At 39.2% G+C, this 19,669-nt stretch overlaps 1 protein-coding gene across 2 annotated transcripts in view; it reads left to right on the plus strand.

Moving 5' to 3' along the window:
* The first annotated feature begins 2,186 nt into the window (after window positions 1–2,186).
* The window catches only part of LOC118124229, a 30,311-nt gene continuing 12,828 nt past the window's right edge, over window positions 2,187–19,669 (plus strand). Inside the window, exons 1-6 of one of the 2 annotated variants that reach the window (XR_007034973.1) lie at window positions 2,187–2,351; window positions 7,350–7,718; window positions 8,489–8,629; window positions 9,373–9,423; window positions 9,911–9,970; window positions 10,157–10,314. Coding sequence is in view for 1 of the 2 variants with exons in the window: in XM_035181922.2 (XP_035037813.1) it covers window positions 2,300–2,351; window positions 7,350–7,718; window positions 8,489–8,629; window positions 9,373–9,423; window positions 9,911–9,970; window positions 10,157–10,227 (744 nt within the window). In the remaining variant the exon portion in view is untranslated. Of the gene's footprint in view, window positions 2,352–7,349; window positions 7,719–8,488; window positions 8,630–9,372; window positions 9,424–9,910; window positions 9,971–10,156; window positions 10,801–19,669 lie in introns of those variants that run through there. The other variant, XM_035181922.2, reaches the window with a different exon arrangement.

Raw genomic sequence — 19,669 nt, forward strand, 5'->3', positions numbered from 1 at the left:
TTTATACTTTATTATCTTCATAATAAATGTTTTTCTTTCACAAATGTTGTTTTCATTAATGTTGCATAAGTGTAAATTTTGCCAACCTCTACACTGTCAAGAACTCCATATCCTTCAACTTTGCTAACTATCTATATGGTAATTTTGGTTATAGTTATTCATTTAATTGTTAATCAGAGTTCCAAATGTGTAGTTAGTACTTTCATGAGACTTAATCAATAAATTGGATATCTTTTCCCTTCCTTTGAAGGGTGGTGCCCCGAGGTAACTTTAATCAATTAAAGTTATTATTTAATATTAATATTTTTAATATTAATATTCAATATTTGTTTTGATAACCAAATTTATTGAATGCCGAAAGACACCCCATTTAATGGTGTCACGTTTAATGTATCAATTGCACAACAGTATATACATATATATATATATATATATATATAAAGTAAAGATTTCAAAGGCTATTTGAGTTCAGATGCAGATACATATCAATTGTTATGTATCTTACACAAATTGAATTGATTTCAAGCTAGTAGCAATAGCAGAAAAGTCTAATTTTCCAACATAATAATCACCAAACCTCTGATTTGTAGCCCTCACAAGAAAGAACTCTCATTGAGGCCCACGTAGGTCATCACCATCTACCTCCATATCTGTTTCATCCAAATGTGACATAAAGTATACACAGAATCTGGCTCTAAAGGGCAGTAGTAAACATTAGCGTTGTGGGTGATGTGGATTTATCTATGTGCTCTAGACTTCAGACCTTGAAACCATAACAGACAAAACTAAAATATGGACAATCAGAAAATTGTAGTTTAGGAATCCCTAATTGCTATTCATAAGAAAAAGATAGAAAGAAAAACTCCCTTTAAACAGGAAGAAACCTCGAGCTGAACCCTGGCTTATGGGGGCTGTGGTGGGGAGGAGAGCGATTCAAAGGCAGGCAGATTAGTTCATACACGGATCAGGATCAAGAATTTATCCATAACAGTCTGACGAGGGTGTATGCAGGTAGATCAGCTGGAAAACAACAACAGCATCCTGTAGATGAGATGGAGGGAGGAGGTGAGGAAAAGAGGCGATTTGAGTGGACAGAGCTATGTTGTTAAATGAGCATATACAGTATATAGTTGTAGGTGGTGAGGAACAGTGTTTTCACAGGAATCAGCTATAAGGCAGAGAACAGAGACAGGTTTGTACATAGTATTATACACACACAGAGAACAGGTGATATGGCCCTGTCAGCAGTATCCATTCATTAGCATAATATGATACAAAGACAGAAAGAGAGGTCGCTCTGTGGTGATGTTGTACTACACATGCACTGGTAACAGATACGTAACAGTGCAAGTACTGCATATAATACTATAAAAAAGATATGGTGTATGAAATCATGAGAGAACTCAGACTCCTCTAAAAGATTGCATGGCCTCCTCAACATCTTCCTCATAGTCCACAGGAATCAGTGCAGTGCATTGTGGGATAGAAGAAGTGTTGATATCAGTCATTTTACAAACTACTTTAAGATATTATAATTAATAATGTAATTTTGTAACAATAAAATAAAAATAAAAATGTTGTACAAAGCTATTTATACTGATTAGTGGTACAAACACAATCTATATAATTGTCAACATCTTGTTCAACACCACTGTTATGAACCAGCTCAAATTCAAGACAAAATAAGGAAGACCAGGGCCATAATCAGGGGTTACAGTAAATTACATTTATTGAACTAATAGTAAGCTTTACCTTAACTACTGTAGGAAATGGAAGTCAGTGCTTGAATGTGTGAAAGGTATGCAAAGTGAAAAAAAAAGAAAAAAAAAGAGATGTATCTTAACATGTAATCAGTAAGTAAAGGGAAATTTTCCGAGCCATTTTAATAATGTTGCATTTCCCGCCTCAACCTTCCCTGTCAAAGCACTCATGTACAGTATTCTACTATAGAGCAGAGGTTCATGACTCACAAACATGTTGAAAAAGTCAAATTAGGCTAGAGTCACATCACTCTGCCCTTTACCTCTTCCTCCCTTCTCATCATCGCTTCTTGCTTCCCCCTCCTCGCTCTGCCGCTTGCTTTGAAGGGAGGAAATCTGCACTTTTGCACAAGCAGCAGCAGCAGAAGGTGGATGAAGTGATTCACTGAATGGAGAGAGAGAGAAGAGGGGGGGGGGGAGTTGCACCTCTGTTCTGTTTCCTCTCTAATCACTTTTTCTGTTGTTAGTGTCTGATCTGACTTGTGTCGCCTCTCGTCGTGTTGTCTGTCTTCTTCCACTTGTTGTTTGTTGGCACTGTTATGGATTTCAAGACTGTTGTGACCATCTCGGCTCTTTTACTCATTACTGCTGGTAAGTGGACGTCATCTTTGGCACAAACTGAATATTGAAGAAGAACCAGGCAGCTGGTTTGGAACAGTGTTAACCTTAACCCACTGAGATACTGGGACATTCCAAGGCCTGAACTGAACTGAAAGAAGCTAAGACAAAAAACTCAACAAAATATGTTATACACAGAAATGTATCTTGATGCATTTGATACACAACAGATATATAAACCAGGGTGAGAAAATCATTTTTACAGCAACAACTTTCTGTTTCGAACTCCTGATGTTGTCTCTCTGTGGTGTTTGACGTATGTTTGCCTCAGACAGGGTCTGCACTCAAGTCTTCATGCTAGCAGAACTAACAGCAGACTTATTTTACACTCGTTCCGAGTGAGGAGCGACTCAGGAAGGTTGTTCAGATCATAAATATATAATTCCTCAATAAATCTGACATCAGGATCAAAGCAGATTATGGTAAAGTGACTGGCAGATACTACAATACTGAATCAGTTGTTAATAAGTTTAACAACTTTCCTTATGAGGTTTTGTTGTTGACTCTGAAACAGCAGCTAAGCAACACAGAGCAGTAACTACTCACTGAAATTGTAAAATAATAATAATCAGTACACTCCCTCATTTCTTTATTACTACGTCACTGAGTTCCCTCACAACAAATCAGAGACGGTTGGTTTCCAAACAAGAATAATAAAATTTAGCTCATATACGCTAATGGGCCCCTCCACATTATTTTGATGCATTAGTGATGCAAATGACATGAAAACAAATGTAATAAACATATTTTTATTATAACTCAAATTTAATGATAACTCTGTGTGTAAAGGAGAGTTTACTGTCAAGTTACTGTAATGTGGCAAAAACAGCTTGGAGTCATCCAGGAACAAAACAGATGAACCACTGAAGAGTGAGCGGAACATAGCGGCCCAAAACTTAAAAATAATAAAACAAACATTATTATTACTTTTATCAATATTATTAATATTATATTTGATCCACTACTCATACATTTTTCTTGTATTAAAAATACGTATTGTTATTTAGTTATTTCCAAATTATACTGCTGTTATCAAGTGGTAACCTGTGCTACGTACTATTTGATATTATCAACATAATATAATATTATTATTATATCCTAGTAACATAATATCATATTTTTCTAATACTACTCTAAATCTTGTTGTATTTACTGGTTAAGAATAATAATAATAATATAATAAGTAATACTTACTTCTATTACATCTGACTTTTTACTGTATTGCTCTTATAGTCCATACTATTTCTATAGCATGCAATATAATTAGAAGTATGGAAAGTAATATATTTATTTTTATATAATAAAATACATATCATGGAAATATATTCTACCACTGCTGTTAACAACTGAATTTCCCCTCTGCAAATCATTGAAGCTCTTTCTTTTTTAATAATCATTTGTATCTGTAATTGTCTTGTTGTAGGCCACATCTGTTTTCTTTCACAACAATGAAATACATAAGGCAAGGCATAACAAGGCAAATGTATTAAGCTAAGTATCATACAGAGGCCATGCAATGTGCTTTACTGAAAACAGAGCCACTAGTTTTTACATTTCTTTATGACATAATACACACTCCTCACTCCCCCTGCAGTTATCATATCCTAACTAATGCAATTTGTTTGTTTTTGTATATATTTAATAACTCACTGAAAACATTATAACTTTATAAACAGCTCCCCTGTTTTCTTGTATTTGTTTACGGGCCAGTCTGGTCTAATATGGCAGTAACATAGAGGTACGGTCCAGCCGCCAATGGCGTCTCTGCGTATATAACTTATGTTTATGGTCTATTCTAGAGGAGATGAGATAGGAATCATTAAAGCTCCTTTCCTCAACATTTCAAGAATTCGAGCAGCTCCTGTCATGGCTGCCACCGAAAGCTCCAGGTCATTTCACTCAGTCAGGAACATTTCTAAGCAAAAACAGACTCTTCAACCACAACCAAAGACTTTAATACACGGGGCAGGTAAGAGAAATAGGTAACAGGTGAAACCAACCTGTGCAGGACAGGAAAACACAAAGATGTAAAGTCAAATCACACCTAACACTCAAAGAAATTAATTTCAAAATAAAACGAGAGCTCACAATCAGTCCAGGGGCTGCTGGACTGATTGGGGCTGTGGCTGCCGGATGTCTACACCAGTAAGATCACATCCGCAGCTCTGCCATTAAAAAGCTGCATTACCTCCATTCTGCACAGGTCTGAGTTGTATTGTTAGACACAGTGAGGTGTGCAATGACAAATCCAATTCATTCTAGAACACCCTTCGGTTTGATGACTTTGTAACACACTGTCAAGTTTCCACAGATCGACAATCCTCTGTCACAGCATCTGTAAATCTCTGTGCAGTGGGTTTGAGTCTGGATGTGTTATTAGAGTCAAACCCACCTCCTATGTCAGATTCCTCATTTTGTGTTCCGGGAAACAAAGCTCCCACTAATGCAGTGTTAATAATATGAGCTGGGATGAGAGAAGTGATTCATTATATTACAGTATAAAGGTATTTCAATCTTTGTTTCAGGCAACAGACCTTTTTCACCTTAAATGGCTAATGAGACAGTGAGAGATTAAATCCAGGCCAGTGAATGTTTGAAGCGGCTGATGGAAATCAAACTCTACAGCAGTGGACAGGGAGTTTTTTTTATTTTATTAGAAAACAATGTTATATCTTTGATACGTCTGAGATCAAGTATCGTCAGTGCTTGGCCTGATGATGTTTTTTTGTGTATGAGCCACAATTGCAAATAGACTGGCAAGAGGTGATATGTCTGATATTTTGTAATCGTTCCAGTATAATTTCTGCAGCTGTGTGAGGAACGTGACAGGGGTTTAATCAACTACACGAAAACGTTCTGACTTTCCACAAATTGCCGTGGGCGCCTCACTCATCGCGTAGAACAGCGATGTTGAGTTTCTGCAGAGCTCCGGGTCACAGGGTTACACTGCAAAGGATCCCACTGTTGGCAGTGTTTCAGAAAGAAAATATTTGATTGAGGGGTAAATATTTAAGTTATTGAGGTTGGAACAGGTTTTAATATATCAGCATGAACAGAGGCTCGGCTGCGCTCGTCCCACATCGACACCAAACTAAAATCATTGTCTGGAGCCAGGAAATTCAAACAGGCGCAAACACAAACAAATTTGGATAATTGCATAAAAACTGTATTTGCCCTATTGTGCCTGCAGGAAAATAAAGTCTGGTGTCTTCATATTTATATACTATTATATTGTCCAAACAATACAAACCAATATTACTTTATACAGTGTTATAGGGCCCATTGTGCTGCCTGATTTTATTCTTCTTAGTTTTGGTGTATCTTACTGATAATGCTGATGAACATTTACACTTTTGCTGAACGGATGTAAAGTATCTTGGTGCTTCTCCACTCGCTGGGAGCACCTTTCCTGCTTTGAACAGTACAATTATATTAAAGATATTTACAACTGAAGTCTCTTCAACTCAAAACTGAACTTTTATTGCTTATGTCAAGTTTAACAAAATCATTTTTACTGGTTTGAAGAACAGATAGAGATCGACAGAATAGTCTTGACATATTAAAAGAGTCATTACCTGTAGGCTAAGGTCACACTAGGTTACAGAAAACAGGTCTGGTTTGTATATGCGTATAGTTTATATTTTAACCTCTCTTTAACTGCTGCAACACATTCAGTGCATTGAGATATAAATCAAGCATGTGAGCAGAGTAATTATGTCAAACAGACAGACAATGAAAACACAACCTCATTGGAGGCAGTAAAAGCAAACGATCTGTTTTTAATAGACTTTTTAACAGAACTTATAAAACCTTGCTTCGCCCCAAATAACAAAAAAATAATTTACATATTTGCCCACAGTTGTATCTGGCCGTGCAGATAGTTTCACTTCTGTATGCATAGACTTTGAAATCAATGTTGCTGAAACTTGTTCCGCCAACCCAACACAGCGGCGCTGAATAGAAAGCGGTTTGTGGTGTGAAGAGCATCAGAACGTGTAATTTGAAAAAGGTGACAGAGGTCTGACTCTTCTTGCTGAGATCTGCTTCATAAACATGAGCGAGAAATTATCATGAACACATGTGAGAACATTTACAGTGTTCCAGCTGAATAAAGAGTGATTGGATCAGAAAATTAGATAATGTAAGTTGAACTATGAATTAATATATAAAACAGATGAATACTTCACTGGTTTTCAATAGAAAGACCTGGATTGTAATGTAACATTATGGGTTGGTTCAGTACAAGCATACTGGATGTGTTTTTCTCTTCTTATCTTATACAGCAGAAGGAACAAAATACGTATTGATATTTACTTATTTGACATTAGAGCAGTGGGTTGGTACTGACATGATTCTCGTTCTACCTGTCAAAGGTATTTAATCTGTCACACTGTGCAGCTAAGACTTCCCCTTTTTGAGTTCTGTATTATGTATGATTATTTGATCATTTTTATGTAATTGTCAAGAGCTCCGTTATTTATGATTTTTATGCCTCACACAATTAAAATACAATTAAACTTAGAATAAAGAGAATAAACTGTAAGTAAAACCAATAAAACCAACACACATCATGAATATTAATAAGGGATTTTGCTTTAAAAACTGTCCTGTTGTCATAATAATAATAATAATAAATAATAACAATAATAATAATAAACCCCCTTAGGAGAAATTAAATTAAATTAAATTAAATTAAATTAAATTAAATTAAATTAAATTAAATTAAATTAAACTAAATTAAATTAAATTAAATTAAATTAAATTAAATTAAATTAAATTAAATTAAAGGAGGGACTGAACAGCTGCAGTCAAGTCTGCAGAACTCTGAGCGGGAGGCTGCTCCAGAGACAAGGGCCGAAACTGAAAATGCCGGATGTTTTACATCAATGTGTCCCAGAACGTTACTGCTCTCTGACTTGTTTTGAACCAGTGTGTTTGTGTCTGTCTCCTTCAAACTAACTGTACAAACAGTACAAACAGCCCTCCCCACAGGGAACTTCAGTAACGAAGTCAACCTATCCAGTGCTGCTCCAGCGACCGATGCTGCCCCCACCTCCGACCCCAGCATCTCTTCACCTGTCCGCAGCTTCCTCACTGTCAAGTGGACAGGTAACTGTGAGGGACAACTAATCCTCCACCATAACTCCACTCCTTCACATGTCTGTCATGACAGTAATAAAACCATCCAGAGTCTTTTGACAAACGTGTGTGAGAACAAGAAAGGTTGTAAAGACCCACTGGACTGGAAGAAAGGCAAAGACATGCCGAGTGGTTATCACATCATAGAGGATAGAGCAGAGCAGAGGATCAGCTGTGTGGCACTGAAGGTCAAATGCAAAGGTAAGTCTACTGTGTGTGTTTGTGTGTGTGGGTGGGTGTGTGTATTTGTGTTTCTGTGTGCAAGTGTGTGTTTTCTCCTCTGTAAAAAAAAAGCTAAATTCTGATTTAAATCAGTTACAAGACTAAGGCTCCTATTGCACACAAAGTGCTATCACCGTGAATAAGAAAACTGTAATAGTACAGATAAGGCAAAAATGGACTTCTTACTGAAGCACATGAGTGGCAGCGTGGTTGTCTGTTGTTATAAATGTTCACACACACACACACAAACTTCTAACACACACAAACGCACACACACACAGGTCCCATCATATCCACTGTCAGTTCACCTCCTGTTTCTACAGCACAACACAACACATAGCAGCACTATGAATGATCACATACAGCTCACTTGTATGTGCCCCCCGCTTAACTGAGCCAAGTACTACTGCAGCCTACAGCTACACTGATATAAGATACAAATTACAAACAATCTTAACACACATGCACGTCTCACAGCCTCTCATTTGCCATTGTTTCTGATTTTTGAACTGTATATTGTCAAATTGAACATTTAACATTTAAAAAAATCCTTGGATTGTTTCATCATGTTTTCATGGCTTCCATCCTCCTCTCAAAGCAGCCCTAAAACCAACTGATGACAGACAACACAGTTAAACAACAAAGCCTGTGCATGACCTGTTTAGTTACACTGCTGTGTGTGTGTGTGTGTGTGTGTGTGTGTGTGTGTGTGTGTGTGTGTGTGTGTGTGTGTGTGTGTGTGTGTCCAGCTGAGCCAGTTGAGGTCAAACCAGATGTTCAGGAGCAGCTGCACGTCTACAAAACGGTGACGGCTTTGCTCGGCTGTGTGCTGGTGGTCCTTTTTCTGATCCGCTTCTGCAGACCCACCGTCAAAGCCCTGCAGAAGAGACGTGAGTACACAAACACACACGCACACACACACGCACGCACGCACGCGCGCACACACACACGCGCACACACACACACACACACACACACACACACACACACACACAGTGCCTATATGTGCATCTGCACACATGTTTGTACACAATCTGTACTTATTGAGCTGAGAACTCATATTTTTAGATTAGAGAAGACTTGTCAGATTAAAGATTATGCCCAAGAAAGACTGAAAATCAAAGGATTCCACCAAACAGGCAAAGTAGAATAGAATAGAATAGAATAATTCATTCATGGTGAACATGTTCCTTATGACTGTTGCACATTATCACGGAGTGACTCCAGGGTGAGGTGACTCTGTGTGATTGCTATTAATTACAAAGCAGTGAAAGCATTTGAGCTGTGTTTTCACCATCCAGCACTCACGGTATACATGTCTGTAAACAGAAACATACCTTCCTGTAATTGACATGTGTTACTATAGTGACTGTTTGCTGGTCTCAGATTGATGGTAAGATTCAGGTGACCTACAAGTGAATACTGCTGCTGCTTTGCCTTCGGTGTAGACACCATGTTAGTGTTGTTGTCATTCATATTTACAAATCACTAAGGTGCAAAATGTATGCCTCACCATGTTTCACCAAAACAGAGCCCCCTAGAGTCCACTACTACTGTCTGCAACTGTCAGGTGCAAAGTATAACCACTGTATTTACTTGCATGTTCACTGGCCACTGTGTTGTTGGTTTTCAGTGTCCGACAGGTCGCAGACTCGCTGGGTCGGACCTACACAGAGTCACAGTGGTGAGTCTCTCACACACACACACACACACACACACACGTGGTGATTTCCACTCTTTTATTCTAAGATGTATCTTGGGTGAATCATCCATCCATCCATAATCTGTAATGCTACACTTTCAGGGTCATGGGGGGGGGTACACACATGCCAAACTGGGATTCAAACTGGGAACCTTCTTGCTGTGAGGTGACAGTGCTAACCACTGCAACACCGTACCACTATTTGAATCAAAGTCTGATGAATGAAGTTATACAACCAAAGGTAACATGTTGTAGCCTGCTGTAGTTTGGTTAAACTCACTGGTGAATGGTGATGGTCAGTCAGTTAAATAAATCAGTCAATCAATTAGACCAAATTCTCCATTATTTAATAGAAAATAGTCAGACAGTATTGAGATATGGACTGATACACTGTTGGTTTTGTTCTGAGACAGAAAAACAGCAGATGTATCATTTGAATTTTAACGTTTGTTGTATGTCTCTGTCTCAGTGTCTCACCATCGAGGGAACACTTGTAACAATGACGGAGAGAAGAGACTGTCCTACCCTGGTAACACACACACACAGACACACACACACACACACACACACACACACACACACACACACACACACACACACACACACACACACACACACACACACACACACACACACACACACACACACACACACACACACAAACACAGAGTCATATAACAAATCTGGCTTCTCTTTCTGTGTGATGTCAAATCAGCACTGGAGCGACTGACAGTCAGCGACAGCAGAGAACCTTCATCCAACAGGAGCAGCGGCTACAACTTCTGATCTGCATATTCCTCAATCATCATCATCATCATCATCATCATCATCATCATCATCATCATCATCATCATCATCATCATCATCATCATCAGTATTTATCTCTGTGCAGAAACATCAGCTCTGTTTGTTGAGGAGTTAGTTGCCAAGACATTTTCTAAGATTGTGTAAAATTTATCATTCATACATGAATTCTATTATAAGCCTCTCTTATTGTACCACCATAGATGTACAGTATGTAAACTCAAGTAGGCAGTGTTCTTCTACCTGTGTGTGTGAGAAACGACACCAGATCAAGGTTTTTCATGTTGACTGATGTTAGATATTTTAATAGAACCTTACAATATTTTGGGAAACAGTTATTTGCCATCACTATACACTGTGCTCATACACTATTGTAGTGGAAAATTCCACTGACCAGTGTCTAAGGTAATGGAAAGTCCCACTGACCAGTGTCTCACTGCTGTGATACCTGACAGGGTGGAACCCTTATTTGGCGGTGTCTCACTGCTATGACCTTGATAAACAGGGTGTATGCCCTTATTTGGTGATGTTTTCTTCCAACTGCTACAGCGGACGGACACAGCAGATAGACACAGATGATGATCTTATGTCTTTCATGTCTTTTTTTCATATTATGTTTTATGAAACGCCTCTTTGTATAAGTTCTGGCTTTTGTGAACTTGCGGCCAGTTCCATTTTGAGCACCTGTGCTTGTTGGGTAACCTCTGCAGAGCTTACTATTAAAAAGACTCAAAGGCAACTCCAGTCTGAGAATTTCATTATTTCAAATCTCAAGATGAATTTCCATCACACTATGGTTTTAGCAGCAGTTGAGATTAGAGCTTTGTGTTATTACAGCCGCTGTACACAGTGAGTGCACACAGCTACTCAGGTGAGCTGTAACTAAGAACTTTTTTTGAGTTGGATGTATTTTTCTCGAGCAGTTTCCCCCTGCATCCAGTCTTTGTGCTGAGCTAGACACTGCATTGGAAAAACTGTGATAGCAGTGACAACAATGCAAGATTAAATGTTCCTTTATTCAGAAAAACATTCATAAAAAAGGCTAAAAGGATACAAACTCAGATACTGAATCATCAACACCTATTCGACTGATGTAACATAATGGAATCAGTGTTATTGTTTCTTTTGTTGTCTGTGATTTGAAATAAATACTGTAAACTTTTTTATTTTTAGTAAAATAATATAAGATGTGTTTGACCCTATTTCTTGTGTTTGAAGTAGGTGAATGGAACATTTAGGAGAAGGCAGACAGACAGAGAGGAGGAGGAGGAGGAAGAAAGAGACGAAGGTGGTTTCTTAGTGCAGAGATGTGGTTTCCTCTGCCGTTGACACAAACTTCCTGTTTGTGTTATTTCTGTCGTAACCTGAATATCTTTCCCCCTCTCTCCTATTCTCCTCTTTCACTTACTTGCCGTCCTCTCATGTTTTTCAAACCCTCGTTCTTTTTATTTGTTTCTCATCCTCTCTTTTGTCTGCCTCTGTTCTTTTCTTCCTCACACTTTTTCTTCTCTTCTCCTGCGTGGTGAAGTCAGGACTGAGGTTAATTTGTTCTGTTAATCATCATCTCAACTTTCACTGACTGGGTTTAAAGAGAAAACTGCGTCAGTAACTCTGTAAAAGTGGAAGTGAGACTCACACTACACACTACTAACACACACGACACAGTGAACAGTCTTGTTTGTTTGGCCACATGTCTGTCAGTGCTGGTGGCCAGATTTAAACTAACACTCTAATGTACTGGCTGTTTATTATTTGACTCAACTTAAATAAGGATGACTGTGGATTTGTCATTTGTGGCATCAACATCAGCTGATGAACACACACAGATTCATGGCTTCACTCTGCACCGTGTCTCCCCACAGGAACAAAGCACATTGTTTTGGTTTTGCACACAATAACGTTAAAGATTAGGTTCACACTCTTTTTTTTTTATGGGCATCCTCTCCAGTCACAGGCAGCTGCGTATTTAAGTGCTTGAAAATTGAATCATAACTTAAGCCTTTATCACGCAAGAAAGGCAGTACAAACAAATGGAATGCTCATAGTTATCCTACGGATATTTAAGGTGTATTGAGTAATTCACAAAAGACGCAAGAAAACATTCCACCTTAAGAGCTGTAGTGGATAATGATCGTGGAACTATATTTCGGAGATACTGTCACTGTTGAATTCCAGACAGTAGTCACACTACAGTGAGATTCCCTACCTGTAAAGATAACAGGAGGTGTAGCTGGAAGTAGAGTTGAAGGTAATCACAGGGTTTCTCAGGGTTATGTGCTCAGCCCAATTTCATTGACCTTATATTTACTCTATTACCACATTATCCAGATATAATTATCTATGAAACAAACAAAAAACTCATCAGCTAATTTAACTCCAAGCATGTTTTAAGGATGTAAAAACCTGGATGACCTACAATTTTATTCAAATCCTAATGCCTCAAAAAGCAGCGGTGATCCATATTGTGATGCTGCCTGTATTTTTTAGGTCATTGTGTTCTGAGTGACAGAGAGAGAGAGAGATGTGCTGTAGGCTACAAGCAGGTACAGAGAGGACACATGTTGTTTGTGTTCTGGGACCAGAACTGTGAAACACAAACACACACACATGTTTGCTGTATCTGTATTTCATCCTGTTCTCTTGTCCTCTCTGTACCTGCTTGTAGCCTACAGCACATCTCTCTCTCTGTTTCTCTCTCCGTGAGTGAGCGAGTGAGGAAGTGAGTGAGGGAGTGTCCATCTGTGTATGAGTGGGTGTATTTTGTCTCATCCTGCCTGGTCAGGTCATGGTATGAGATGATAATCTGGCCTCATTGCAAATGTCCCATGAAGAGAAACAATGACAGATGACAGATTACAGCTACAGATTATCCAGAAGGGGATTGGCACAGGGGGACAGAAATAAAGGGAGAAGAGGACAAGAAAGAGAGAAATATGGAAGAGCATGTGACATGTACAGGGAGATGAAGACATGACAAAAAGCGGGCAGTTTGGGCAGCAGGTAGATCCATTGGATTTCCTTATATTCTTATCATTTCCACACTTTGTCACTGCCTAAACCTCACAGGGGTTCAACAGAGCTCCAAAAGAATCCTAAAACGTAGTGAATGTAATGAATATGTTCACATCAATTTCATATCCTGATACATCCAAACGCTGACAGTGCTGGTCAAGGTGTGATTGACAGGAGATCTCCAGACAGCGCCGTGCGAAAGACAACAACAAATATAATCAAAAATTAGATTGATGATTAGCTGTGAGTGTCTGGCTCAGTGGGACAGAAATCACCAGTATTGCTGTCTGCTCTGCTGACCCAGCTGCTAGTTTCTTGGGGATTACCAGTTGAACAGTGTTTTATGCAGCAGATGGACACTAAGCAAATGAAATTATAACCTAAATTGGGCCTGCACAGGAACATTAAGCCCAAAGCAACAAAGTCAGAAGATGCCACAGGTTACACTGTGGTGCAGCTGGATACAGGTTGTATCCAAAAGTAGAGTGAAGTGCATGGTCCAACTAATTCCACAAACGACTGAACTGTTCATCTAATCAGCTCCCCTCTTGGCATGGGTATTGTATATTGCCAGAGGAAGTGCAGTGCTGACTTTACTGCGATTTTGAGTCACAATATGTTCAATATTAATAAAAAATGAATGAACAGGCGGCCAGTGCTCTGTGGCCGTGCTCACAGTCAGTCTGTGGACTGTCTTGAACATGTCTTCCTCTATGTCCTCTAATAAACCACAGCAGTGGTCAGTAACTGGGTCAAACCATTATCAAAATCACCGCCAGATCATTTTGATAATTTCGGTGTCAGACTGACACAGACATTCATGGTTTCTGATCTGATCTCCGTCATTGGCAGTAACATTCACAGAATCACTTTCTGTTTGCAATTTGGCCTAAAAGTAAAAGCACAATGTTTGTTTTGTTGCTGCTTTGCTTTATAATGAGCAGAATTACAGAGCTTTTACTTTGAAAAGTTGTGGTCTGAAGTTTGTGTTGGTTGCTTAACAGACTGAAAACCTTGAAATAGTCGACATGTAATGTATGAAAGAAAACTGTACGTATAAGCCATAGAAACAGTATGAAAGCAAATCCAGTACCATTCAACTTTAAAATCAAAACATGCAGGTAAGATGAACACAAACTTCACTCTGCATAGACTGTAAGCTCTGTACACAACGTCCAGCACACAAACAATAGAAGTGACTTTATATTGTAGAACTGTTTGAGGAGAACTCACTAATGACATGGAATAATTCTGAAGTAGCTCTGGAGTATTAACACAGGCCAAGAGAACAGAAGATTCCAGGCAGATTTACAACAGACACTGAGCTAGTAAGAGGTAAAGTTGGAGAGGAGCTGAGGAGTGGCCACATTAAAAACAGGTTTATTGTTGTATTTCCCAGCAAGACAAAAAGATAGGTAGCTAATGCTTTTGAAAATGTTATCCAATGGTATCCAAGTGTCATAAATCCCTATCCCATTCCCATTAAAATACCTACACTCTTATAAAAACTGAGAAATCTTGTACTAAAATGTTGATACAACGTTATAACACCAATGTTTCTTGATGCAATCTGCTTCTGCATATCTGTGAATGTAAATGTATAAATGTAATGCAAAGACGGAAGTCTGCTAAGTGAATGAGAACTGAGTGCAGTGGATCTAGATTGAGGTCTATGTGGGGAAATGTAGAGGCTGTTTTCATTTTTTCTCTCTCTGGTCTGTTAATCTCCTCTCAGTGTCAGATCCATTGTCCTTTAAGCCCCTTCTGCTATATTACCAGTCTCACCCACACACACACACACACACACACACACACACACACACACACACACACACACACACACACACACACTACTACGACCATGAAATACTACTATGCAGATGAGCCCCAGCTGTACTTGTATATGAAAAAAGAACAAAGTATACCACCATTACTGACAACACCTCAATCATTACAACTGCCATTACTGCTCCCTCCATCTCTGTTGGACATTTGCTTCAAACACATGCTTCAATCATTGACACACCTCTTTGTTAACGTTAGACGCTGCCTTTTGTCATCAGTGTTATAAATACTGTTATTGTGTTGATGCGTTCAGTTACACGCGGCATCTATTGTACTCTGTCCCAGGAGAGGGATCCCTCACATGTGACTCTCTCTGAGGTTTCTACATTTTGTATCCATTGTCAATAGTTTTTTGGGGGTATTTTTTTCCTTACTCTTGCTAATATTAAGGACAAAGGATATCACACCTTGTTAAGCCTAAAAAGATAAACTATGATTTATGCCTATGGGCTATACAAATATGATTGTATAGATCGCTTGATTGATTAATTAATAAATATCTATCAAGCCTTAGCTCAAATTTCTGGTCACTTTCTTTCAGAGAATAAAACTTGCTAATGCAGATGTGATAGTGGAAGATGGTCAAAAAAAGCAACATGTTTACTATTACTACAGTTTGATTGGAATCATTCATTCACACAATTTTTTTACATAAAACATTAAGAAATAATATTGAACAAGGGCTACGTTGTAGCACTAACGGCCCGAGCACACACATTTTGAAGCCTGTTGCAGTTAGTGGAGAGAGCGATCAATGACCAAGCGCACGTCTCTGTGTTGCATGTGTTTTGCGCACTGCGGCAAGGACAAACACTTCACTTCCTGCGTCCGTCACGCGATGTCGATCCTTGCCTGCTAATTGCTCATTACGGTCCACACTATCAATTGCACATCACACTGTGAAAATTTTATGTAAATTGAAGGATAGTTGTAAAACAAAGCTTATTTCCTGTTGCCAGTAGGTGGCGCCATCAGTATTATTACATACAGACTAATATATCTGTTCAAGTAGGGGCTCTGATGTAGCGTGAGCAATTTTGTGTCAATTGGACCATGTTACAACAACTTCATTTTCACACTGATCAGTAGGTGGCGCTATGACCCTGCACTAATATTAATATATGGAGCTGTTCAGGTCAGGATTGTGATCATAGGTCAGTAGTTCGGGGCCGGTTGGATAATGCAGAGTGGATTTACAAAGTACTTCCTGTTTCATGGCGAATCAGTAGGTGGCGCTATGACCCTGAGGAAATATTGACACATAGAGATGTTCAGGCTTGGACTCTGATCATGAGACAGAAGTTAGGTTGTAATAGGACAATGCACACTGGAGTTATGACAACATCGTGTCCTTTGGCGAAGGATGATCCTTCGCCGCACCTCAATGTTTACAAGGTTTGAGGAAATGTCACAATTCTGACCATGCTCCTATAACTTGTCTCAGCTCATTTGAGCTGCATATTGTAAAGCAGCCAGGAGCAGTTCATCAAAGTATAAAACATGTCACTTCCTGTCACCAGCAGGAGGGGCTTTGACAACAAGTTAATATTGACACATGGATCTGATCAGGGCGGAACTGTGAATGTGTGACTGAGGTTTGAGGCTGATGGAACAATGCACAGAGGAGTTATAATAAATCCCTCTTTCTTGGCGAATCATCAAGATTCTACGCCACGCCACGGTCACACCGTGTGACGAAAAAGCGAAATTCGAGGTAGTTTATATCTCCATCTTGTTTAGATGACACTCACCTCAATATGAAGTTGATCTGATGAAAGCCCTACGACAAGTTCGTCAAAGTAAAAAAGTGGAAAATGGCCAAAATGGACACTAAAGTCAAAATGGCGGGCGCTAGTCAGTTATTTTGCCACGCCCATTCCTTAAAACCATATAAATATCTTCATGGGGGGGCTATTGTTACACAAATGTATTTTGAGGGAGACTGAAGCATAAACACTGAAGTACACGGCATTCACTGACTTTTTTTTGTCTGGTCATGATACACCTGGGCTACGATTTTTGTGAAGATCGGTGAAAGCTAACTGAGGGGCTTTTCCTTAGATGTTGAGCCATTTTGCCACGCCCATTTCTAATTACTCCAGAATACAATTACTTTTTGGGGTTTTGAATTTCCTGCAAACTTTGGTATGAATTTGAGCATGGCTAGGCCCTGAAAAAGCCCAAAAGGGAAATACAAATCCTTCGAAATACAATAGGGCCTCCCACCGGAGGTGCTCGGGCTCTAATTAAATAGTCATTAGTGCCACAGTGACAATGGAGAAATTCACTTTCACTTTTGATTCTCCACAAACTCAAATACTCAAATGGTTGATAAACGGTAGAAACATATGTTGTCACAGTATAAACACATTGAACGTGTTTTCTCACCTGGATATCTGCGGCATGTCTCTGAAATAAAAGTCGGAGACGTGGCAATGTTTACTGTCGATGACCATGGTGGTGGTGGTGGACGACCCCGCGCTGAGGAGGGAAGCATGAGAGACCGTGATCAGATACAGATATCATCTTGATTGCCCCCTGGTGGCTGGTTGCAGTATAGGCCATACACTCTGCCTCCTCCATGTCGGTGGATGGGACATGGACCAAAAAGAAAAGGTACGCATTGAATAAACTTTCTCAAATGTGGTTTCTGTCATTTTCGGTCGTTCGTATCACACTGATGTTTGTTCAAGTGCAATTAATGACTAAAATGTTGGGGGTATGCTTCAAGTTCAAATTTGTGCCGATGTCATGGCGCTAAAAAAACTTTGCAGAGAAGGAGATAGTAACTCAATGCTCCTTTAGAAGTGGATAAGAGCCCTCGAGCCCGTAGAGTTTTAGATGAAGACGTGTTCTGTGAGGTATCGTCCTCCGTCATGAGTCCCATGTGTTCCTCTATAGGTCTGATTGAATTTGGCATTTTTTTATCTTTACCTCCACCGAAGAAGTTTTGTTTTCAGGGCACATCTTTCTTCACTTGAATGGATTTAGCACGACTTCAGTCCTGCCGGGTTCTGTGGTCAGAAACCTTCTGGTGTTGGCGCTGCTGCTTCTCTTCACGGTGCAGAGAGTCTGCCGGAGATGCGCTGGACCTTAAAGTCAAATTTGTAAAGTCGCATCAACAAAACTGAAACAGACGAAACAGAAAAGTTTCACGAGACCTTTATTGATTCATTTTCAAGTGGAAAACAACGTTTACAGAGACAAGCGGCAAAAACATGACGATTATAAATGTGATCTTAATATTTCAAGCAGCATAAAGCAGCAACAATCAGTATTTTTTTAAAAAGTGAGTCTTCATTGGAAACCTCATCGGATCGGAGCACGTGTGATTCTAGTCGACACAACTTTGAACATGACAGAAAACCTATTTCTCAAAAGCATAAGTTACTGCTGACACCAATTTACTCTTTAATCCGCATGAAACAATTTGCTTTTTCAAGTCCATCTTAAAATCGGCGTTAAAACTATAAAACCATTATAACTATAAGACCATTATAACTTGAGATAACTTTTACATTGATTTAGATATAGTGAGTTAGTTTCCTTCTCCCTCGCTCATTGTCTGTCGCCTTGATTTGAAGCTCATATTGTTTTAAGACAATAGTTTCAACCTTTTCAAGCTGCTCACTTTTCAATTTGCAATAACTTTCCCCTGTGCATGATACAGATGAGGGCCACTTCAGGCATTAATGCGGCTCTTCTGGACAAAACTGATGTGAGCCTGACGTTTCCCACTTTTGGTTGACATGTGGTATTGCTAAGTCGTCCTTGTGGCCCAGATCTGGCAAACTGGAGTTGTCTTCATTCCACTTCAATGCATTTTCTTCATTTTTCTCTCCTGAATGAAAAACTACGTCATAACATTTCTCCTGACAATCTTCAGCCCCGGAACCTTCACAATTACACATACATGACACTTTAGATTTCTCACTTTAGGAATAATTAATTGTGATAATGAGATTCAAAGAGATTTTAGATTCCTTATTTTGATTTTGTGTTGTCATGCGTGTTCACTGTTTGTTTAGTATCACTAACACAGAACACAGGGAACGCCGGGGGTTGGAGACTTGGAAATGTTTTCTGTCGATGACCATGGTGGTGGTGGTGGATGACCCCGCGCTGAGGAGGGAAGCATGAGAGACCATGGTCAGATACAGATATCATCTTGATCGCCCCCTGGTGGCTGGTTGCAGTATAGGCCATACACTCTGCCTCCTCCATGTCGGTGGATGGGACATGGACCAAAAAGAAAAAGTACGCATTGAATAAACTTTCTCAAATGTGGTTTCTGTCATTTTCAGTCTTTCGTATCACACTGATGTTTGTTCAAGTGCAATTATTTTTTCCAGATATTTCAGTTTTAAATATTGGATGCTATTAAAATATGGAGAAACATCATGATTGACAGCTGAGACTGACTCTGAGCGGAGACGCGTCCTCCATCTTTATTCAAAGTCTATGAGTCGTACACAGATGCCAGTTTATTAGGTTCATCTAATATCAGATCAATAGTATTAGTATTAATACTGGAGGTGGGAATAGAGCAGATATACTGAGATTATTT

Source organism: Hippoglossus stenolepis, chromosome 2 (assembly GCF_022539355.2).
Source record: "Hippoglossus stenolepis isolate QCI-W04-F060 chromosome 2, HSTE1.2, whole genome shotgun sequence".
NCBI lineage: Eukaryota > Metazoa > Chordata > Actinopteri > Pleuronectiformes > Pleuronectidae > Hippoglossus > Hippoglossus stenolepis.